The sequence below is a fragment of the Ranitomeya variabilis genome, chromosome 1 (assembly GCF_051348905.1).
Source record: "Ranitomeya variabilis isolate aRanVar5 chromosome 1, aRanVar5.hap1, whole genome shotgun sequence".
Lineage (NCBI taxonomy): Eukaryota > Metazoa > Chordata > Amphibia > Anura > Dendrobatidae > Ranitomeya > Ranitomeya variabilis.
The window spans coordinates 415394356-415418977 of record NC_135232.1 but is presented as its reverse complement, the minus strand read 5'-3'; the positions used below and the strand labels follow the sequence as shown (position 1 = coordinate 415418977).

At 40.5% G+C, this 24622-nt stretch overlaps 1 protein-coding gene across 4 annotated transcripts in view; it reads left to right on the top strand.

Moving 5' to 3' along the window:
* Nucleotides 1-24622, top strand: part of MPDZ (multiple PDZ domain crumbs cell polarity complex component) — a 204599-nt gene that overhangs the window by 47447 nt on the left and 132530 nt on the right. For all 4 annotated transcript variants that reach the window (XM_077249224.1, XM_077249221.1, XM_077249220.1 and 1 more), the window contains exons 11-15: nt 316-505; nt 4522-4608; nt 6759-6844; nt 11483-11629; nt 20068-20238. In XM_077249224.1, the coding sequence (XP_077105339.1) occupies nt 316-505; nt 4522-4608; nt 6759-6844; nt 11483-11629; nt 20068-20238 (681 nt within the window). The remainder of the gene's footprint in view (nt 1-315; nt 506-4521; nt 4609-6758; nt 6845-11482; nt 11630-20067; nt 20239-24622) is intronic.

Below are 24622 nucleotides of genomic sequence, written 5' to 3'. Positions count from 1 at the left end.
ATTTTTCAGATATTTGACTATTTTAGCATATTTACATAAAAATGCTCTCCCTTAAAGTTATTATAATTTTTTACTAAACACTGTGTGAAGGTAGTTTATTTTATCTATGATCTATTAGTCAGAGTGACTCCTTCTCATTATGTGCGATGTAGAGTAAAGCAGATGGTGTAATATATTCTTAAGAGGGTGTGTTGTTTGTTTTATAAAAGAACAAAGATTATCTAAAAACAGATGAAAATCTGGACATCAATCTGTTCTATAGGTCCATCTATGTTGAAATAACTGCTACTAAAATAGGTTTGTCAATATGTCTAGGTTGATGGAACCAATCTGCAGGGCTACACCAACCAGCAAGCTGTGGAAGTTCTGCGTCACACAGGGCAGACGGTCCATCTAACTCTGGTTAGGCGGGGACACAGGCAAGATGTTGTCCCAGCACAGACTAAAGACTGTGGCAGATCAGCCGAGCAATCTGTGGCTCTAGAAAATGTAGAGGATGAACCAGGTAAAATCTATAGATAAATGATTTCTGACGATGTCTGGATGATATCTTAGCGGTCAGTAACATTTGGATAAGTCTTTGAGTTGTGCTTATTTGTCAAGGTCTTTAAATATTTTTTTTTAGCTGTTGTCTTGTTATACATCTTTCTGAGAAATCAAAGTGACAACTCGTGATCACCTTTGTACCTGATATCACTCAAACGTTTTGATTTTCCAAAAACAAAAATCATGTAGCATTTATTATAATGTTAGATAGTGTCTGTCAGCTGTGCTTTCTTATATTACTTTCATAAAAATTGTTAATGCATACTTATGTTATTATTCAGAATTATGTCCAAGCTACCTAATGTAAATGAGCAGGAGAGACTATATTGGCAGTTTCTGAGATAGGCTCTTAGATAGGCTCTTCCAAAAAGGTGTGAGTATTGGAGTTGGTTCAAACAGATTTGCAACATCTTGTCAGTCGCCCACTTCAGTAATATATGGTTGCTTTATTTGGAGCCCTCAGAACCCCCTCTTACTTGATGGCATCCATGGCTCTTCTTTTGATTAAACAGCCTAATGTCACATGTGCGTCATGCTGGAATAATGACTTTGTGTCAAGCTGGCTAATCAAAAGAAGAGCCGTGGTTGTCGGGAGGTAGGCTTTTCTCAGGACCCCAGTCCAGCAACTACAGATTACCGATGTGGTCGATGGACCTGGTGCTTCAAATCAATTTATGCCCTCTCTAGTGAGTGCATTTAGTTGTAATGTCCAGGAGAAGCACGTTAACAGCTTAGGCCTCTTTCACACTTCCGTCTTTCAGCTCCAGTCACAATCCATCGATTTTTGAGAATGCAGGATCCTGCAAAAAAATTTGCAGAATCCTGCATTTTCTCATAGACTTGTATTAGCGACGGATTGTGATGGATGGCCATCCGTTTCATCCGTCGGGCACTGGATCCTGCGTAAAAAAAACGTCCGTCGGGCAGAGAAAACGTTCAGAGGAACTTTTTTTCTGCACGTCGGAAAATTGGTCAGCGACACATCCTGCGCTGCCTGTCACTGGCTACAATGGAAGCCTATGGGCGAGACTGCGACTTCTCGTGAGATTTCGCAATATATTACTAGGAACGCTAGCTGCCGGGAGCATCGCTGCGCGGGACGCCGGTAGGTGAGAATATTGCGATTTTTATTTTTATTTTTTAACCTGGTTTGTGTTGTGTATGCTTTTTTGCAGCGGAAAACCGCTATGAAGACGCATACACAACAGGTGCACATAGCCTCGACGGGTCCATCAGAAAGACGGGCCCAGTGCACCCGTTTTTTACAATCTGCACAGGATCCGTCATTTCAACATTTTGATGGATCCTGTGCAGATTGTAAAAACGGAAGTGTGAAAGAAGCCTTAGCCACTTCCACCGAACATGCTGGGGGGGCTTTCACTATTGATGTATAGAACCTGGCTCAGCACTATGCTGCGAGGCTGTTGACTAAGTTATAAAGCCAGCACCCAACAGTAACTTATATAATTGGAACTAGCTTTGACCATAGTTTAACCTTTAAATGTCAATGTCAAACATGACTGTGGCACTTAACAGGCTTTCAACATGGCGGCCATTACTTCTGACTGGCATCCCACATGTAGCGAATGTGAGGTGTCGATAGGTCGGCATGGCCTTTATGAAGGTCCCCATGGCATCCATGCAAGATTTCTTATGAAGTTCAGTAGGTCGCTGGACTACACACAGTTGTGCTCAAAAGTTTACATACCCCGGCAGAATTTTTGCTTTTTTGGCCTTTTTTTCAGAGACTATGAATGATAACACCAAAACTTTTTCTCCACTCATGGTTAGTGGTTGGGTGAAGCCATTTATTGTCAAACTACTGTGTCTTCTGTTTTTAAATCATAATGACAACCCAAAACATCCAAATGACCATGATCAAAAGTTCACCTGGTGATTTTGGCCTGATAACATGCACAGACGTTGACACAAATGGGTTTGAATGACCATTAAACATAACATCCTCATCTGTGACCTGTTTGCTTGTAATCAGTGTGTGTGCATAAAAGCTGAGTGAGTTTCTGGTATCCAGACAGACTCTTGCATCTTTCATCCAGCCACTGACATTTCTGGATTGTGAGTCATGGGGAAAGTAAAAGAATTGTCAACGGATGTACGGGAAAAGGTAGTTGAACTGTATAAAACAGGAAAGGGATACAAAAACATATCCAAGGAATTGATAATGCCAGTCAGCAGCGTTCAAACTGTGATTAACAAATGGAAAATCAGGGGCTCTGTAAAAACAAAACCATGGTCAGGTAGACCAACAAAAATGTCGTCAACAACTGCCAGGAAAATTGTTCGGGATGCAAAGAAAAACCCACAAATAATATCAGCTGAAATACAGGACTCTCTGAAAACTAGTGTTGTGGCTGTTTCAAGATGCAAAATAAGGAGGCACTTGAAGAAAATGGGCTGCATGGTCGAGTCACCAGAAGAAAGCCATTGCTGCACAAATGCCACAAAGTATCTCAACTATAATATGAGAGATAAGCCTCAAAACTTCTGGTACAAGGTAATTTGGAGTGATGAGACCAAAATTTAGCTTTTTAGCCACATCCATAAACGTTAAGTTTGGAGAGAGGTCAACAAGGCCTATGATGAAAGGAACACCATTCCCACTGTAAAGCACGGAGGTGAATCGCTGATGTTTTGGGATGTGTGAGCTACAAAGGCACAGGAAACTTGGTCAAAGTTGAAGGAAAGATGAATGCAGCATGTTATCAGCAAATACTGGAGGCAAATTTGCACTTATCAGCCTGGAAGCTGCTCATTTGATGTACTTGGACATTCCAACTTGACAACGATCCAAAACACAAGACCAAGTCGACCTTTCATTGGCTACAGCAGAACAAAGTGAAGGTTCTGGAGTGGTCATCTCAGTCTCCTGACCTCAATACCATTGAGCCACTCTTGGGAGAACTCAAGATCTGAGTTCATGCAAGACAGCCCAGGAATTTACAGGAACTGGAGGCTTTTTGCCAAGAAGAGTGGGCAGCTTTACTATCTGAGAAAATAAAAAACCTCATTCACAACTACCACAAAAGACTTCAAGGTGTCATTGATGTTAGAGGGGGCAATACACAGTATTAAGAAACGGGCTATGTGAACTTTTGATCAGGGTTATTTGGATGTTTTGGGTTGTCATTATGATTTAAATATATTTTAAACACAGTATTTTGAAAATAAATGGCTTCACCCAGCCACTAACCACGAGTGGAGAAAAGATTTGGAGTTACCATTCATATTCTCTGAAAAAAAGGCCAAGAAAGCAAAAATTCTGCAGGGGTATGTAAACTTTTGAGCACAACTGTAATCTTTCCACACAGTATAATGGTCCCCACTCAGTATAATGGCCCCATGCATCCCTGTACACAGTGTAATGGCCTCCACACTGTATAATGGCCCCACAGACCCTTTGATCATCCCACAGTTCTACACATACAGTTGATAGCTCCAAAAGCTCCTCACAGTTTATGATGGCCCACAGTATAGCCCCTGCACAGAGTAAATCCCCACATATGTCATTGATAAAACAACATTAAAAAGAAAACTACTCTGCTCTCCTTGATTTCCTCCTGCTCCTGTCTCTGCAGTGTGTGGTCTTAAGCGCTGCAATGCGGTCGTGATGTAGTGACATCATTGCACCTGTGCACTGAGACTCCGAGCTCAGATTTAGTGACTAATGGAACAAAGAGCTATCGGCTTCCTGTTCCATCCATGCTTTGACCTGTATCTGTATGCAGGGTGCACATCCTCCACCCCAACTCTGCTGCTGCTATTGGCATTATGCCACTGTAAAGGGGGTATCTCGCTCTAGATTGTGCACTGTTCTTCGGTAGTTTGGGACTCTCCCACTGCTCTTAGAGGGTTCAGTCCTCTGCAGGGGGAGTATTTCAGACTTCTTGGACTATTGTGACTGCAGGTTATATGTTGTGAATTACTTTCATGTGTGCCATTTACTTTATTTTACAGAAAGTACTAAGAAAACTCAACTGCTAACATCAGTGATCAGTACAACTGTCAAACAGCCTGCATCAAAAGGAAAAAGCATACAAACAGGTACAGGTTTCCATGGTGTGCTGCATGGGAAAAGCATTCTGCAACAATCTGTCAGTGGTGGAGTTGGCCAGCTGTCCCTTAGATCTTTCTTCTCGCTATACTGTTGTATCTGACAGTTCTAGCTTATTTCAAGAATATATTTAAAAAAGTTCAATTGACCCGCATCTTTAGTTGGAGCCATTTCAAAAACTTGCATATGCTGGTATTATTTCTTTGTGATGTAAGGTAAAGAATGACAATATGGGTATTATCACATTGTGTCATGTTTGAGTAAAGTATGGAACCAGAGAAATTATTTTCAGAAGAACTTCAGACAGTAATTGCTCTGATTTTCATTCATTGTACACTATTACATTTGCAACGTATGGTCTTAGGTTATTCAGGGAAGATTCGACTCCACGCTTTTCTGCACTGAATACATATGTATAAAATGTGTTATTAGTTTATTAATAAAATTACACTATAACACTCAATAATTTTTTTTAACCTTTTTAAGTACCTGTCATCTGCCTTCATCCTTTTCCAGCATTTCTCCCGTCGGTTTCTGGCAACAAGTGACCTACCGGCAGCCCGGTTGCCCCTGTTCACATTAAACTAGACTGTTGGCTGAACCTGTGAATAGCGAAGGGTTCAGCTAATATCTATGGGGGCCTTAAATGTCTTTTATCTCCTTCACAACATAAAATCTGAACAAAACAACTTACGCAAATAGATATGATTAATTTTTTCACCCTTATGGAATGCGACATTTCACAAATTCACACAAGCCTTTTACTTCTTCAACGTGTTGCCTGTGTTATATAACACAGCATTTATCACCTATCTGATGAATGGATGATATTTTGTAGTCCGATGTCTCAGATCGCCACTGATTTGGAGAATAGTGGCGCAAAAACGGAATGTAAGCAGTTTGGCTACAAATACAGATGTAAAATACTGACCAAATACTGACCGTGTGAACGTGGCCTGATCCAGAATATGTATACCTCAGTGAAAATATCATTTGACATCAAGTCATCTTTTCTTATTTTTGCGATTACCAGCATTTTGCTATATGGTAAGAGATTGCAATGCAAGCATATCCTAGGTGTCAAAATGCTTATTAGGCATAGCTATTTAATATTCTGTCATTCAGACCGGAAATTACAGGTTACATTGTGTTTCTTTTCACAAAAAAAGTTAAAGCCTTTCAGACAGAAATCTGGTTCCTAAACCAAATGACAACTCTGAATAATATAGTTTTTTTTCCAAAAAAGACAAAATAATGTAATCCTGCCTTTTTATTTGCAAATGTCCCCTTTAAACAAATACCCTTCACATTTTCCACATCCAAAACTACCTTTTTGGCTAAAATGTAATCCTTCTCCTGTTGTGACAGGTTAAATAGTGGCTGCAGAGCTGAAAAAAATGTTTTATTTTCTTATTTCCATTGCAGAGATATTAGCTTGTAGAGTTTAAAGGGGTATTTCCCATCTCCAAGATCCTTTCCCAATATGTAGTAGGTGTAATAATAATAATATTAGCAAATACCTCCAATTAGAAATGTAGAATAGTTCTTCTGATTCGCTTTGTTTCTTACCCCATGTGCAGGGTGTTACAGTAGCTTGGGTATCCATGGTTACGACCACTAACAACTCTGTCGCTATAAGAGTGGTTGTAACGATGGATACCTAAGCTACTGAAAAGCATAGCAAATCAGAAGAACTATACTACATTTCTAATTGGAGGTGTTTGCAGATATTATTATTATTACACCTACTACATATTGGGATAGGATCTTGGAGATGGGAATACCCCTTTAAACTCTAATTGCCCCTAAGAGCATTGGATTGTTAGCAGAGATTCATTTCCAGGGGTCTTTTACCATTTCCCGTGCATCTTCCCCAGGATATCCTTTTTAGATGGATTACTCCAGTTCATTTTCTAGGCATTCTTTGGAATGTGTGAAAACGTTTCCAAAGCGCTGAAACACTTGACTTGCTGCAATTTGGCAAAATTTCATTAGGACTTCAAATATGTGCGGAAAATAAAAATCTCATTGATTGTGCTGGTACTGTGAAACGCTGTGTATTTTACACAACATTTTACTCTGAGAAGTAACGTATCATGAAGTTGAATATATTTTCATATTACTTTTGTTTCTTTTCCAGAAGATGAATGTAACCTGACCACAACTCAGGAAGATGCTCTCCGAAACAAGTGGCAGAGAATCATGGGTGATAATTATGACATTGTGGTATGTTTAATCATTTGTGTAGGTTAATCTATTAATTTTATTCAAATAAAAGTAGCAGAAGACTTATGGTGATAATTTGTCCACAAGATCTGTAAAAAGTCACATCATTATTAATTCTCATATTGTGTCTGGATGTCACATATCTTGCTCAGCATAAATGAGTACACCCCCTTCGAAAAGTAAGATTTTAATATCTCACTGAACACAGGAACAATTTCCAACATTTTGGCAAGTGTGAGTTTCATGGAATTTATTTGTAATCCATAACATGAAAGTAAGAGTAATAATATAATTCGAAGTACAAAATATTCAAAATATGTAAAATGACTACACCCCACATCAAAAACAACTACATCTAGTATTTTCTATGACCTCCATGATTTTTAAGGACAGCACCAAGGATTCCAGGCATGGAATGAACATGTTGGCGTCGTATTGCAACATCTATCTTTTTCCAATTTTCAATAACGACCTCTTTTAGAGCTTGGATGCTGGATGGAGAGTGATGCTCAACTTGTCTCTTCAGTATTCTCCATAGGTGTTAGATTGGGTTCAGATCAGGAACCCACTGAATCATTTTCACCCTGTTCTTCTTCAGAATTGCAACAGTGGCCTTTGATGTGTTTTTGGATCATTGTCATATTGGAAAAGGAGCAGGCCTACTAAGGCACGGAGTGTTGGTAGTATTTTCTCTTTCAAATGGAAGCAGTACATCTGTGAATTCATGATACCATCAATGAAATGTAGCTTCTTGACACCAGCAGCACTCATGCAGCCCCACATAGGAACACTGCCACCTTCATGTGTCACTGTAGGCACCATGCATTTTTGTTTGTATTCCTCATCTTTGCAAAGCCATACAGTTTTAAAACCATCATTTCCAAAAACAATTATCTTGATCTCATCACTCCAGAGTATAGTGTCGCAGAAGTCTTCACATTTTTCAGCATTGACCTTGGGAAATTGTAAGCAGGCTATTTTTTTTGTGGTTAGGCTTTTAGGAGGTACCGTATATACTCGAGTATAAGCCGACCCGAGTATAAGCCGACCCCCCTAATTTTGCCACAAAAAACTGGGAAAACGTATTGACTCGAGTATAAGCCTAGGGGGGAAAATGCAGCAGCTACCGGTAAATGTCAAAAGTAATAATAGATACCAATAAAAGTAAAATTAATTGAGACATCAGTAGGTTAAGTGTTTTTGAATATCCATATTGAATCAGGAGCCCCATATAGTACTCCATACAGTTCATTATGGCCCCATAAGATGCTCCATACAGTTCATTATGGCCCCATAAGATGTTCCATATTAAAATATGCCCCATATAATCCTGCATAAAGGTTAATAAAGGCCCCATAAGATGCTCCATAGACACATTTGCCCAATGTAATGCTGCACAAATGCTGATTATGGCCCCAAAAGATGCTCTATAAAGATATTTGCCCCTTATAGTGCTGCACAAACGTTATGGCCCTATAAGATGCTCCATACAGACACTTGCCCCATATGCCGTAGTGCCCTACAAACGTTAATTATGGCCCCATACAGACACTTGCCCCATATAGTGCTGCACAAACATTATGCCCCTATATAGTGCTGCAGAAACGTTATGGCCCCATATAGTGCTGCAGAAACGTTATGGCCCCATATAGTGCTGCAGAAACGTTATGGCCCCATATAGTGCTGCAGAAACGTTATGGCCCCATATAGTGCTGCAGGAATGTTATGGCCCCATATAGTGCTGCAGGAACGTTATGGCCCCCATATAGTGCTGCAGGAATGTTATGGCCCCATATAGTGCTGCAGGAATGTTATGGCCCCATATAGTGCTGCAGGAATGTTATGGCCCCATATAGTGCTGCAGGAATGTTATGGCCCCATATAGTGCAGCAGGAATGTTATGGCCCCATATAGTGCCGCAGGAACGTTATGGCCCCATATAGTGCTGCAGGAACGTTATGGCCCCATATAGTGCTGCAGAAACGTTATGGCCCCATATAGGGCTGCAGGAATGTTATGGCCCCATATAGTGCTGCAGGAATGTTATGGCCCCATATAGTGCCGCAGGAATGTTATGGCCCCATATAGTGCTGCAGGAATGTTATGGCCCCATATAGCGCTGCAGGAACGTTATGGCCCCATAGATGCTCCATACAGACACGTGCCCCATTTGCTGCGATAAAAAAAATAAATCACATACCTCTCCGTCGCTCAGGCCCCCGCACTTTCAATAGTCACCTCTCCTCGTTCCGGGCGCCGATCTGTCTCCAGCACTGACGTTCAGCAGAGGGCGCGCACTGACCACGTCACCACGCCCTCTGATCTCAGCGTCACTGCTGGAGACAGATCGGCGCCCGGAACGAGGAGCAGGTGACTATCGCGCAGCGCTGCGCTCCCCTCCCCGTATACTCACCTGGTCCTGCCGCTGTGTAGATCCTGCTTCTCCGACGCCGCAGCGCTTCATCCTGTACTCAGCGGTCACATGGTCCCGCTGATTACAGTAATGAATATGCGGCTCCACCCCTATGGGAGGTGGTGCCGAATATTCATTTACTGTAATGAGCGGGACCATGTGACCGCTCAGTGCAGGAAGACGCTGAAGCTGCTGCTGCCGGCGCTGGGGAAGCAGGGATCGCGCCTGGACTAGGTGAGTATTTTTAGACAGCTCCCGCTCCCCCTCCCCTGCTGACCCCCGGTATGACTCGAGTATAAGCCGAGAGGGGCAATTTCAGACCAAAAAAGTGGGCTGAAAATCTCGGCTTATACTTGAGTATATACGGTAATTCTTTTATAGACGACACCCATATATGCCATTCCTCTGTAAGCCATGAAGTGTCACAGGAAACACTCACACTGGTTTGGCTTTCTGCATCTTTTTCTAACTGCAGTGAACTTGCATTTCAATTTTCTTCAACTTTTCTCATCAGAAGATTTTCCTGTTTACATGTTAACGTTCGTGGTCATCCTGGACCTCTCTGCGACATGGTCTCAGTTCCTTCTTTGTTAATTTTTTATATCACTTTTGCACAGTATTCTGACTGATAAGTAAAGCTTTACTAATATCCTTGTAGCCTTCACCTTTATTTTACAAAGAAATTATTTTCTTTCTCAAGTCTTGTGAGATTTCTCTTCCATGTGGTGCCACACAATATTTATGCACAATCAAATTGTCATGGATTTACCGCGACAGAGAGGAGCCAGAAAGAAGACCGCATTGTCTGACTTCTCCTACTTCTGCACTGATAAGAAGCACTTCACCTTCTTATTAAACAGTGTAAATTTGTTTGGGCCGTGCAAGGGTCAATCTGCTCTGTTGAGAGCTCTTGGAGCTAAGGCTCTCAGCTGTGCACTGTTAGCCACTCCCATCCCCTGTATAATCTCGGCCCTGGTTGTTGTTGGTGGTTATTGTTGGAGAAGGCATTTGGTGGGTTTATTTGTGACTGTAGGTTTTGAGTGTGTGATAATTCACTTTCGTCTCCTACTTTGGTTTAACTCCATCCTTCACTCCCCGATGCATCCCTATGTTATCTGTGTGAGTATATTTGTATGTTGGATATTTTTCGTTACCCCTGTTCGTATTACCTTGTTAGTCTGGTTTGAGTATTACGGTACACTACTACTACTCCCCTCTTCCCTTGGTGGGGGGACAGTACAGAGTGAGGGCAGATTCAGAAGCTAAGGCAATATATGTGGCCCCGTAACTTCACCATCAGAAGTATTCCTGGGAACAGAGTGAGCTAGGGCGCCCCTAGTGTTAGGGACAGAGAAGGAGCCCCTGATCCCGGGACACTCAACAATAGTCGTGACATAAATTTTCTGTTCATACATTGAATTTGCTAATTTTAATTAATAGAAGTACAAGATTTTACAGTTAGAAGAATAACCCTTTCACTCTAATACAGGGAAATATAACAAGGCCTGAAACTAGATATTTAAAAGGAAGGTTTACTTTAAAACATTATTTATCATGTCAGAAAATCCTAATGGTAGGGTTCTGAACCCGAGTACAACCACTGACCATTAGAAGTAGGGGGCCACAGGACGTCTGTGAGTACTTTGGCTTTTCATCTCCTAACTCACAGATCTCTGGATCATGGCAGTATGTAATCTGAATTTCCCTGCATTCTGACTACGTTTCAGCAATATGGTAGATGGGGTTTCAAGCTAAACCTTACGTTTTAAGATGCTCACTTTTGAAAGAATGAGGTCCACTCTGGCTTATATTTTGGCGTTCTGAGTGCAGAACCTCAAATTATAAAGCACATATGGACAAGAGTGGTTCAGAAAGGACAACCCATTTACGCATGAAGACCTGCGATCTTTGTTTTAAACCTGTTTTACAATTTTAACTTGAGAAATGCAGAATATAATGTGCAGTTGTCTTTTTGCATTCTCATTTTTAGACGACGAGCACAGCATTCTGCCAGTATGTGTTTCCTTCTTTATCTTTTCATTCCAGAGCTGACAGTTGGAATGTGTTTTAGGATTTTTTTTACTCCAAAATACAGCAAAATCCAATATAGTTACTATGGAAACTTGAGCAATTATATGCATTTCCCAAATGAATTCCGCTTGGATAAGTATTTGCTCAAAGATACACACTTACAGTTTTGTGCTCTTTCTATATATATTTTTCAGGTTGCCCAGGTTAACAAGTTCAGTGAGAGCAGTGGATTGGGCATAAGCCTTGAAGCTTCTGCTGGTCATCATTTCTTAAGGTCTATATTACCAGAAGGTGCGGTTGGTCGCAGTGGAAAACTGTTCAGCGGAGATGAATTACTGGAAGTAAGATATAGTTGCAGCATTTGGAGAGATTGCCCTTTCATTTTATTTCAAATAACTTTGTTTGCTTTGTATTTGCAGTTTTTTAGCTTGTAAAAAATGCAATTTTACAAGAATTTATGTTTACGTGTTTTGTGCCCTTTTTCCCTATAGCAAAACCTACCTAAGGATCTGCTTACCCATTTACCATCTGGCTGCATTTTTTGCCACAAAAAATGTCAGGATAAACTCCATTGAAAAGGCATTGTTTTTCTGAAAAGCACTAGTGGGATACCACCCTATATGTTAATTTTTGTTATATGGATGAAAAGAAAATGGGTTAAATTATATGGATGCCTATGACAATAAACTAAAACTAAAAACTTCTTTCCTTTTTTCATTTGTAGACCGTTCATTGTCAGAACCAAGTTTCAGGTTTTTTTTGACAATTTTTCTGCCAATAATATATGCTGGATGTACCGTATATGCTCGAGTATAAGCCGACCCGGGTATAAGCCGAGACCCCTAATTTTGCCACAAAAACTGGGAAAACTTAATGACTCGAGTATAAGCCTAGAGTGGGAAATACAGCAGCTGCTGGTAAATTTCAAAAATAAAAATAGGTACCAATAAAAGTAAAATTAATTGAGACATCAGTAGGTTGTGTTTTTAATGGCCATATTGAATCAAGAGCCCCATATAATGCTCCATACAGTTCATGATGGGTCCCATAAGATGCTGCATTCAAAATACGCCCCATATAATGCTCCATAAAGTTCATGATGGGCCCCATAAGATGCTCCATATTAAAATATGCCCCATATAAGGCTGCATAAAAGGTTAATGATGGCCCTATAAGATGCTCCATAGAATAATATGCCCCATATGCTGCTCCATAAAGGTTGATGGCCCCATAAGATGCTCCATAGAATGTTGTCTCATATAATGCTGCACAAAGGTTGATGGTCCCATAAGATGCTCCATAGAATAATATGCCCCATATGCTGCTCCATAAAGGTTGATGGCCCTATAAGATGCTCCATAGAATAATATACTGCTGCTGCTGCGATAAAAAAAAAAAAAAAAAAAATTACATACTCACCTCTTGTCCTGAGCAGGCGAGGACACCGGTGCGCTTTGGCGGCCAGGTGCCGGTGTCACCACTGGCTCAGGGCACCGGGACTTGCGATATTCATCTGTCCCCGTTCCACCGCCACGCACTGCTGTGTCTTCTGGGACTATGCAGGCAAAGGGCGCGCACTAACCACGTCATCGCGCCCTCTGACTTCAACGTCACAGCCAGAGGACGCGGAAGACAGAGTCCGGCAGTGGAACAGGGATAGGTGAATATCGCATGGCTCACCCTCCCCTGTCATACTCACCCCATCCTGGCGCAGTCTCACTGCAAGTCCCTGCTTCTCCTTTGGTCTCCAGCAGCTTGTTCCGATGTTCAGCGGTCACATGGTACTGCTCATTAAAGTAATGAATATGCGCGCCACGCCTATGGGAGTGGAGTCGCGCCCATATTCATTACTTTAATGAGTGGTAACATGTGACCGCTGAACACAAGAAGAGCTGCGGGCGCCGGAGACCATCAGAGAAGCAGGGAAGTTTAGAGACCGTGCTGGGAGCAGGTGATCCCCCTCCCCCGCCGACCCCCTGGGACAATAACTCGAGTAAAAAATGGGTTGAAAATGGGCTGAAAATCTCAGCTTATACTCGAGTATATACGGTAAGTTCTGTATTTATCAAGGATACTGTGGACTTCATTAACTCATATATCAACACAGATCTAATACTGTACTTATTTTTTCTTCATGTGCTTCTTTTCTATCAAGTATTTTCTCTGTCCTTCCTCAGATTAAAGCTACTGTCTCTCCTCTCCACACTGTGGAGATCTGTGTAGAATTCGTCCCTACTCTTTGATGCTATCTTTAACTGAGAGAAGGGAGAGGATGAGCAGAGACTGGGAGAAGATGCTGTGAGAGATTTGTTTTGGCTTTTCAAAGCACTACAAAAAGGACTTAAAGCGAACATTTCAGCAGGATTTTCCTCAGTAAACTATAGACATCGACAGGTTGGCTCTGTTATACTGATTAAAATGATACTTTGGTTGATGAAATCAGTCTTATGGTTGTTGTTTAATCTGTATTTGTAGTTTTCAGTTATTGAGATTCTCCTGCTTTCGGGGCGGCCTGTGAGGGTCTTCATGTGGTGCTCTGTTTACATATTCATCCTTATGGCTTATGACAGGTCACAGATCCCTCAGTGACCTATCCCCTATTTTATATACTGCATATAATAGAGTTGGCTTTGAAAAAAAAAATTACTTCAGCAAAATGGCAGCGGCGCATGCCCAGTAGCATCTATCGCTTACCAGCGCCTTTTTGCTGCAGCCACATTTTTTTGACTGTTGGCTTTGAAATAAAAATGTGTCTGCAGCAAAATGGCGTTGACGGCGCTTGCACAGTAGTATCTATTGGCAAGCGATAGATGCTACTGCGCATGATCTGGCGCCATTTTGCTGAAGTAAAATCTTTTTCCCAAAAGACCACAATATGAACTGCGCAAGCTGAGTGTTTAAAATAGGAGGCAGGTCAGTGAGGGATCAGTGACCTGACAGATGCCATACCCATGAATACCTAATCAGAGCACTACATGAAGACCCCCCCACACACACACAGTCCCTCCCCGGAGCACGAGCATATCATTTACTCAAAACTGAAAATAAAAACTAAACAACCACAAGACGGATTTCATCAGTCAAGGTATCATTTTAATCTGTATACAAATCTGTATTCAGTGTAGACAAAATATTATATTACTAAGATAGGACATGGCAGTTACCACTGACAAGATTCTGTGTGGAAGAAAGGAGGTGAGGATAAGGGAGAAGCTAGAGGCAGAGCTCCTCACCCTCCGATGGCAACTGCCATCTCCTATCTCAATAATCTAGAAATGTGTCTTCACTGAATACAGATTTTTCCTCTGAATTGAGAATGAATGATCAGTCCAGGAGGAGAAAGAAGCCAAATTCTCTGATAAGATATATCCCGTAGTTGCTTATTTTCATGTGTACTATTTGATTTATGAAGTAAAAATTAATACAACAGTTTTGACCCCTCTATGACCTTGGATGTATGGATACTTCCAGGCGATTTTGCGTGCATAGGAGCTGTGCAAGTCCGCGATCGCTGCCGTGTGTTCAACTGATATGACAGCGAACACCCGTCACTCCTTCTGCCCTCCGATCGGTGCCCCCACTATATCATCGCAAGGGGCCGATTGTTGTCATGGTGACAATATGTCGTCATGACATCTGGGTCAGAAGGGCTAGCAAGTTGGTTAGATCATACTCTGCACAGCACTGACAGTTATAAAGCATAACAATGCTCCTGCATTGCTCTTTTCTAACTGTGATCAGAGCTGTGAAAGTCAAAGCCCCATAGTGGGATAAAGTAAAAAAAAGTTTAAACAAAAAAAATAGTAATGTTTTTAAAACAGTCACAAAATAATAATAATAAAAAAAGTACACACATTTGGTATTGCCATGTCTGGGACGACCCGATCTATAAAACTTTCCCACTAGTTAACCCCTTCAGTGAACACTGTAAAAAATAAAATTACGAGGCAAAAAAACTATGCTTTTTTATCATACTACAAAAAGTGGAATAAAATGCGATCAAAAAGACAAATGTATATAAAAAAATTGTACTGCTGAATACGTCATCTTGTCCCGCAAAAACAACAAACCCCCATACATCTCCATCAGCTGAAAAAAAAATGTATAACTCTAAAAAGTGATGCAAAAAAAATATTTTTTTTCTATAAAACAGTCTTATAAAAGCACCAGAAACATAAAAAAATGATATACAGTGCCTTGCAAAAGTATTCGGCTCCACAACAGTATCAGGGACCTGCCTGTTGTGTTCCTTGGTCTTCATGATGCTCTCTGTGCTTCAAACAGAACCCTGAGACTATCACAGAGCAGGTGCATTTATACGGAGACTTGATTACACACAGGTGGATTATATTTATCATCATTAGGCATTTAGGACAACATTGGATCATTCAGAGATCCACAATGAACTTCTGGAGTGAGTTTGCTGCACTGAAAGTAAAGGGGCCGAATAATATTGCACGCCCCACTTTTCAGTTTTTGAATTCCCACAAAAATTTAAAATAACCAAAAAATTTCTCTCAACTTCACAATTGTGTTCCACTTGTAAATGCACTGTAAATGGGGTATCAATGTAATTGTACTGACCCGAAGAATACAGCTGCCTAATCAATTTTACCACATGCAGAACGGCATAAACAACCCCCCCCCCCCAAAAAAAAAAAAAATTACAGAATTGCTAGTTTTAATTCATTCTGCCTCCCAAAAATCAGAATAGAAAGCGATCAAAAAATGTCATGTGACTGAAAATGGTACCAATACAAACGTCAACTTGTCCCACAAAAAACAAGCCTTCACATGAATCTGTCTGCAGAAATGTAAAAACTATCGCTCTCAAAATATGACTATGCAAAAACTTGTTTTTGCAAAAAAAAACACGTCTTTTAGTGTGTAACAGCAGCCAAACATAAAAAACGATATAAATCTGGTATCACTGTAATCGCACTGACCCGAAGAATAAAGTCATCTAATCACTTATACCACACGAGGACGGCGTAAAAAATAAATAAAACCAATTCTTCACCTGCTGTTGATTTGTCGAGTCTGCCTCCAAAAGACTGCAGTAAAGCTCGGCTAACATTTATCCTGTGCTCCACTCTGAGCTCTTACTCTGGGTTTCCATGTAAATCTCTGAAATACGTGATTCAGATGGAACCCCAACAAGAAGATTCCCTATAATGAGGAAGATGTAGGCACTGTGGACGCTGTCTGGTCTATGACCTGGCGGTGGATGTCGTTTTATGCGTATATAAAAACACGGTCTGCCACAGTTTTGTGCACCTCTGAAAAGAAGGACACCGCTGAACAGAGACCAGACAAAGTCCAGAGTAACTCTGCTGCCTCATTACAGTGAATGGTTCCCTTGGTGGCTTCATCTGAATCATGTCACTCGGAGATTTAGATGAAAACACTGAAGTAAGTGCTCAGCGTAGAGCGCAGGATAAATATGATCCCAAACGTTATGTAAAATGTTCCCAATAAGCTTCAACTCCATCCACAAAAATAACAAGTTCCCTCTCAGGCCCGTCATCTGTCATTGCAAATATAGATGGATTCCATGTTACTGGTAGCACAAAGTCTCTGGAAAACCGCTATGGATCCTCGCCCCCTTAAAGAAATCCAGCTAATTCTGCACTCCCAAATCCAAATGCCCCCTCCACTCTGAGCCCCACAGTGTGCTTAAACCACATTTCTGTAGCGATGAGAACCCACCTAATTTACAGGTTCATGTCTCCAGAAGCAAAAGGTGCTGGGCACTACAATAGCAGATTTGCAATTTTCTCTAAGCAACATCCAATGCTGCTTGTTTATAGAAAACATCCATGGAGTCAAAATTGTCACTGCACATGTAGATAAATTACCAAAGAGGTATACACTGTGTGCAGATTTAGTAGGCAAGTTGTATTTTAGAGGATTATTTTTATTATTGATCAACAACTGTTCTCAATCAACCCAAAAGACTCATAAATATCAAAGCTTAATATTTTTGGACGTTGGAGTGGGTTTTTCTTAGATTTGGCTATCTTAGGAAGATATCTGTTTGTGCAGGTAACTATTACTGTGCAGAATTATTAGACAACTTAATAAAAACCAAATATATTCCCATCTCACTTGTTTATTTTCACCAGGTAAACCAATATCACTGCTCAAAATTTAGAAATAAACATTTCTGACATGCAAAAACAAAACCCCAAAAAATTAGTGACCAATATATCCACCTTTCTTTATGATGACACTCAGCAGCATTCCATCCATAGATTCTGTCAGTTGCTTGATCTGTTTAGATCAACATTGCGTGCAGCAGCCACCACAGCCTCCCAGACACTGTTCCGAGAGGTGGACTGTTTTCCCTCCCTGTAGATCTCACATTTTACGAGGGATCACAGGTTCTCTATGGGGTTCAGATCAGGTGAACAAGGGGGCCATGTCATTATTTTTTCTTCTTTGAGACCTTTACTGGCCAGCCACGCTGTGGAGTAGTTGGAGGCATATGATGGAGCATTGTCCTGCATGAAAATCATGTTTTTCTTGAACTATACCGACTTCTTGTAGCACTGCTTGAAGAAGTTGTCTTCCAGAGACTAGCAGTAGGTCTGGGAGTTGAGCTTCACTCCATCCTCAACCCGAAAAGGTCCCACAAGTTCATCTTTGATGATACCAGCCCATACCAGTACCCCACCTCCACCTTGCTGGCGTCTGAGTCGGAGTGGAGCTCTCTGCCCTTTACTGATCCAGCCTCTAGCCCATCCATCTTGCCCATCAAGAGTCACTCTCATTTCATCAGTCCATAAAACCTTTGAAAAGTCAGTCTTAAGATATTTCTTGGCCCAGTCTTGACGTTTTTTCTTGTTCAGAGGTGGTCGTTTTTCAGCCTTCCTTACCTTGGCCATGTCCCTGAGTATCGCACACCTTGTGCTTTTTGTTACTCCAGTAACGTTGCAGCTCTGAAATATGTCAAAACTGGTGGCAAATGGCATCTTGGCAGCGTCACGCTTGATTTTCCTCAATTCATGGGCAGTTATTTTGCGCCTTTTTTGCCCAACGCGCTTCTTGCGACCCTGTTGGCTATTTGCCATGAAACGCTTGATTGTTCGGTGATCACGCTTCAAAAGTTTGGCAATTTCAAGACTGCTGCATCCCTCTGCAAGACATCTCACTATATTGGACTTTTCAGAGCCGTCAAATCTCTCTTCTGACCCATTTTGCCAAAGGAAAGGAAGTTACCTAAAAAATTAAGCACACCTTATATAGGGTTTTGATGTCATTATACAACACCCCTCCTCATTACAGAGATGCACATCAGCTGATTTACTTAAATGGTAGTTGGCTCCCGAGCCTGAACAGCTTGGAGTAGGACAACATGTATAAAAAGTATCATGTGATCAAGATACAACTTGCCTAATTTCTGCACACAGTGTAATTTCCATAATGGAGTCACTTGAGGGGGTATACGGCTTTTATAGCACTTAGGGGCTCTGCATATTGAGTCTGAAAACTATTCTAGGAAAATCTGTGCTCCAGGAGGCTAATAGGAGGGACGGAGCTCTATTTGCCTCCCGGAGTTCTGAGTCTCGCCGTGTGGCTAAACAGTACTGTGCAGCCATATATGGGGTATTCCAACGTTGAGCAGAAATTGTGTGCCAAATTTTGGTGCCATTTTTAGCCATATACCCTTGTGAAACTGTGAAATCTGGGGCTAAAACAAAATATTTGTTTAGGCACATCAGTGGCTTTCCAAACATGACATGACGATTCCAGCCAATTTTGTGTTCAAATAGTCAAGCGGTGCTTCCCTTACGAGCTTTGTTGTGTGCCCGCACAGTAGTTTTCCTCCACATATGGGGTATTGATATGCTCAAAAGAAATTGCACAACAGGTGTTGGAGTTCATTTTCTCCTGTTAACCCTTGTGAAAATAAAAAAATGTGGGTGTAAAGTAAAAAAATTTTTAAATACATGTTAAATGTTCATTCTTTCCTTCCACGTTCCATTAATTCCTGTAAGACATGTGAAGGGTTATTAAACATCTTGAATGTGGTTTTGAGCACCTTGAGGGATGCAGTTTTTAGTATGCTGTCACTTTTGACCCCTCAAAGTCACTTCAAATGTGAGGTGGTCCCTAAAGAAATAGTTTTGTGAATCATGTTGGAAAAATGAGAAGCTGCTGGTTAACTTTTAACCCTTCTAACTTCTTAACAAAAAAAATGTGTTTCAAAAATTGTGCTGAGGTAAAACTATTTTATGTGAGTGACATAACTCTGGTTTTAAGGGCCTAAAATTAAAAGCTTGAAAATTGCTAAATTTTCGAAAATTTCCAATTTTTCACAAATAAACGCAAGTCATATCAACAAATTTTACCACTATCATGAAGTACAATATGTCACAAAAAAACAGTCTCAGAATCGGTGGGATCCGTTGAAGCTTTTCAGAGTTATTACCTCATAAAGGGAGAGTGGTCCGAATTGTAAAATTTGGCCTGGTCGCTAAGGTGAAAACAGGCTTTGGGAGTGAAGGCCTTAAGGTCCATTTATACTGCATGAGTATTGCAATTAAATACAATGTGTATTCTCACATTAAGGTATTTTGCGTTCATGGGTGTAGGAATCTAATTAATATTGTAAGTTCATGGTCTGTTCATTTATGGTGGATTATTTCCATACTGTAAAGAATAGATGATGGTACTTCCTACCTTTAATTAATTCTTTGTGGAAACATATTTGAAGTTGTATCTTAAAGCATAATACATGTGTATAATCATAGTAGAATTTTACTTTTGTTTAAAGGTAAATGAAATAACTCTCCTGGGCGAAAATCATAAAGATGTGGTAAACATCTTGAAAGAACTACCAATCTGCGTGACTATGGTATGCTGTCGCCCAGTACAACAAGATGCCAGCCCATTTAATGCTGAAGAACAATGCATTTCTGAGGAAGACATTCATCTCATAGATAAGGTATGTGTTAAAAAAAAATTCAGAAAGAATGCAAAACTCGCTATTGACCTTGGCAGTTGTGCATCTGTGCCAAATATTTGTCATTGCTAATGGCAGTGATTTATATTACAATACAGTACCTTAGCAATGTTAATTAAATCGGAACTTTGCAATGTTATATTCACTCTGTTAGCTAAATATGAAACTAAAGCAATGCCGTAGAACACAATGAAGGATTACATTATTTTGTATTATATTATATTGCACGTCATCCGTCAGAAATGTGAAAAAGGAAAATTCTGTTGAGAAGAATAAAATAGGATTAGAAATTATTAGCACATGAATTTGTTATATTTTCATATAGAGCACTGTTGAAAACTTTTAGGCGCGTGTGAGAAACATGCTCGAAAGTAAGAATGCTTTTAGTATTAGATGTTTTAATGTTTTTTTTTATCAATCGAGAAAATGTAAAGTGAATGAACAAAAGATATATCTAAATCAAATCAATATTTGATGTGACCACCCTTAGCTTTGAAAACAGCATTGATTCTTCTAGGTTCACTTGCACACAGTTTTTGAAGGAATTCGGAAGGAAGGTTGTTCCAAACATCTTGGAGAACTAACCACAGATCTTCTGTGAATGTAGACCTGCGCATACCCTTCTGTCTGAATGATGTTGAGATCAGGGCTCATACAGGACTTCTTGTTCGTCTTCATGCTGAAGATGGTTCTTAATGACATTGGCTGTATGTTTGAGGGTATTATTTTGCTGTAAAATAAAGTTGGAGCCAAAAAGGTGTCTCCCTGATGGTATTGCACGATGGATAAGTATCTGATTGATTTCTCATCTTTGAGGACACCATTAATTCTGAAGAATCTTCCAACTCCATTTCATAAAATGCACCCCCAAACATGCGAGGTACCTTCACCATGCTTCACTGTTGCTTGTAGACTTGTAGATTTTCATTAAACTATTGTTCTCCAGCCCTTCTTCAAGCTGCCTTCTGTTGCAGCTAAATATGTCCCATTTATTTAATCAGTCCAGAGAATCTGCTGCTATTTTTCTATACCACAGTATCTATTTGCATAGTTGCGTCACTTAGTCTTGTTTCCATGTCGGAGGTTTGGTTTTTGACAACAGTTCTTCTATGAAAACCACTTCTGGTCCAGACTTCTCCAAACAGTAGATGGGTGTAGCTGAGTTCCACTGGTTGCTACCAGTTTTGAGCTGTTGACTGTTTGACATCTGATTTCAAATGGAAGTAAACATGATGTGTCCTTCATCTACTGCAGTTTCCTTGGTCGAAATGCAGGCAGATATTTATCCATCATGGAATACAATAAGGGAGGCATCTGAATGGATCCAAATTTATTCTGCAGCAGAACACTTCTCAATATAAGGGCTCATACCCTTCACCGTAAAAAAAGGTCCGATATTGTTTCTGAAACGTCAGACGATTTTCATGCAAGTAGAATCAGATTTTTATGACCTAGCATCTACTTGACATCCGAATCACTGCTTTTATATAGAGTAATTCTTTATGTAATTTAAACATAGTTTTCCAGGGAAATACTCTTCTCTTTTTTTCTGTGTGTGTGTGTGTGTGTATGTGTGTGTGTATGTGTGTGTATATATATATATACAGTGGGGCAAAAAAGTATTTAGTCATTCAGCAATAGTGCAAGTTCCACCACTTAAAAAGATGAGAGGCGTCTGTAATTTACATCATAGGTAGACCTCAACTATGGGAGACAAACTGAGACAAAAAAATCCTGAAAATCACATTGTCTGTTTTTTTATCATTTTATTTGCATATTATGGTGGGAAATAAGTATTTGGTCAGAAACAAAATTTCATCTCAATACTTTGTAATATATCCTTTGTTGGCAATGACAGAGGTCAAACGTTTTCTGTAAGTCTTCACAAGGTTGCCACACACTGTTGTTGGTATGTTGGCCCATTCCTCCATGCAGATCTCCTCTAGAGCAGTGATGTTTTTGGCTTTTCGCTTGGCAACACGGACTTTCAACTCCCTCCAAAGGTTTTCTATAGGGTTGAGATCTGGAGACTGGCTGGGCCACTCCAGGACCTTGAAATGCTTCTTACGAAGCCACTCCTTCGTTGCCCTGGCGGTGTGCTTTGGATCATTGTCATGTTGAAAGACCCAGCCACGTTTCATCTTCAATGCCCTTGCTGATGGAAGGAGGTTTGCACTCAAAATCTCACGATACATGGCCCCATTCATTCTTTCATGTACCCGGATCAGTCGTCCTGGCCCCTTTGCAGAGAAACAGCCCCAAAGCATGATGTTTCCACCACCATGCTTTACAGTAGGTATGGTGTTTGATGGATGCAACTCAGTATTCTTTTTCCTCCAAACACGACAAGTTGTGTTTCTACCAAACAGTTCCAGTTTGGTTTCATCAGACCATAGGACATTCTCCCAAAACTCCTCTGGATCATCCAAATGCTCTCTAGCAAACTTCAGACGGGCCCGGACATGTACTGGCTTAAGCAGTGGGACACGTCTGGCACTGCAGGATCTGAGTCCATGGTGGTGTAGTGTGTTACTTATGGTAAGCCTTGTTACATTGGTCCCAGCTCTCTGCAGTTCATTCACTAGGTCCCCCCGCGTGGTTCTGGGATTTTTGCTCACCGTTCTTGTGATCATTCTGACCCCATGGGGTGGGATTTTGCATGGAGCCCCAGATCGAGGGAGATTATCAGTGGTCTTGAATGTCTTCCATTTTCTAATTATTGCTCCCACTGTTGATTTCTTCACTCCAAGCTGGTTGGCTATTGCAGATTCAGTCTTCCCAGCCTGGTGCGGGGCTACAATTTTGTTTCTGGTGTCCTTTGACAGCTCTTTGGTCTTCACCATAGTGGAGTTTGGAGTCAGACTGTTTGAGGGTGTGCACAGGTGTGTTTTTATACTGATAACAAGTTTAAACAGGTGCCATTACTACAGGTAATGAGTGGAGGAAAGAGGAGACTCTTAAAGAAGAAGTTACAGGTCTGTGAGAGCCAGAAATCTTGATTGTTTGTTTCTGACCAAATACTTATTTTCCACCATAATATGCAAATAAAATGATAAAAAAACAGACAATGTGATTTTCTGGATTTTTTTTTCTCAGTTTGTCTCCCATAGTTGAGGTCTACCTATGATGTAAATTACAGACGCCTCTCATCTTTTTAAGTGGTGGAACTTGCACTATTGCTGAATGACTAAATACTTTTTTGCCCTACTGTATATATATTATATATATATATATATATATATATATATATATATATATATATATATATATATATATATATATATATATATATATATATATATAATTATTGCTAAATAAAAAAAATTCTGAAAAAAATGGCGTGGGATCCCCCGAGACTTTATTAACCAGCAGAGAGAAAGCACAGAAAGCAGACAGCTGGGGGCTGATGTTTATAGCCAGAGAAGGGGGTAATACACAGGAGCTTCCCAGGCTATTAATATCAGCTCACCGCTGTCTATTAAGCCTTTACTGGTTATTAAAATGGGGGACCCACAAAAATGACGTACGGTCCTCCTATAATTAATAACCAGCAAAGGCTAGGCAGACAGCTGCCGGCTGATATTAATAGCCTAGGAAGGGGTCATGGATATTGGCCCCCTCCCAGACTAAGAATATCAGCTCTCAGCTGCCCCAGAAATGGTGTATCCATAAGTTGTGCCAGGTCTGGCACTTAACCTCCAATCTTCCCACGTGCCTTGTGACTGTGATAGTTGGGGGTGGTTGATGTCAGCTTTGTATTAGTAGCTGACATCAAGCCCAGGGATTAGTAATGGAGAGGTGTATATAAGATGCCCCCATTACTAACGCCCATAGTCATGTAGTAAATAAAAAGCACCCTGAATAAAGTCCTTTATTTGAAATAATAACACAGACTCCTTTATTGAATTAAAAATAAAAAAAAACACTTATACTCACCTTTACACCCACCCATTGAAGCCCATGTACCCCGTAAAAAAATTAATATGAATGTGGAGGACTACTTGGCAACAGGTTTAATAGTCCTCTAGTGATGAACTCCTACTGATAAAGCAGTGCATTTGTCAAAACTACAACTAGCAGCCCAGTGAGTTACACATCTTGGAAATCAGGGTCTCTGTCTCAATGTTGTGTTGCCCTCAGAATAAGTAGTGAAAAACATATTGACAGAGTCCCTTTAACTGGTGTAGAAAGGCTGAAAATATCACGTTTATTACCTTTCCTATTATAGGAGTTATATAAGATTATGTAACATAGAAGAAAAGATTTCACTTCAGGAATAAAGCTTTAACACATGTAATCTAGAAAATGTGAGAATGAGAACAGCAGGCTGCAGGAAATGTGGTAGAAAATGTATTTGTACACTTCA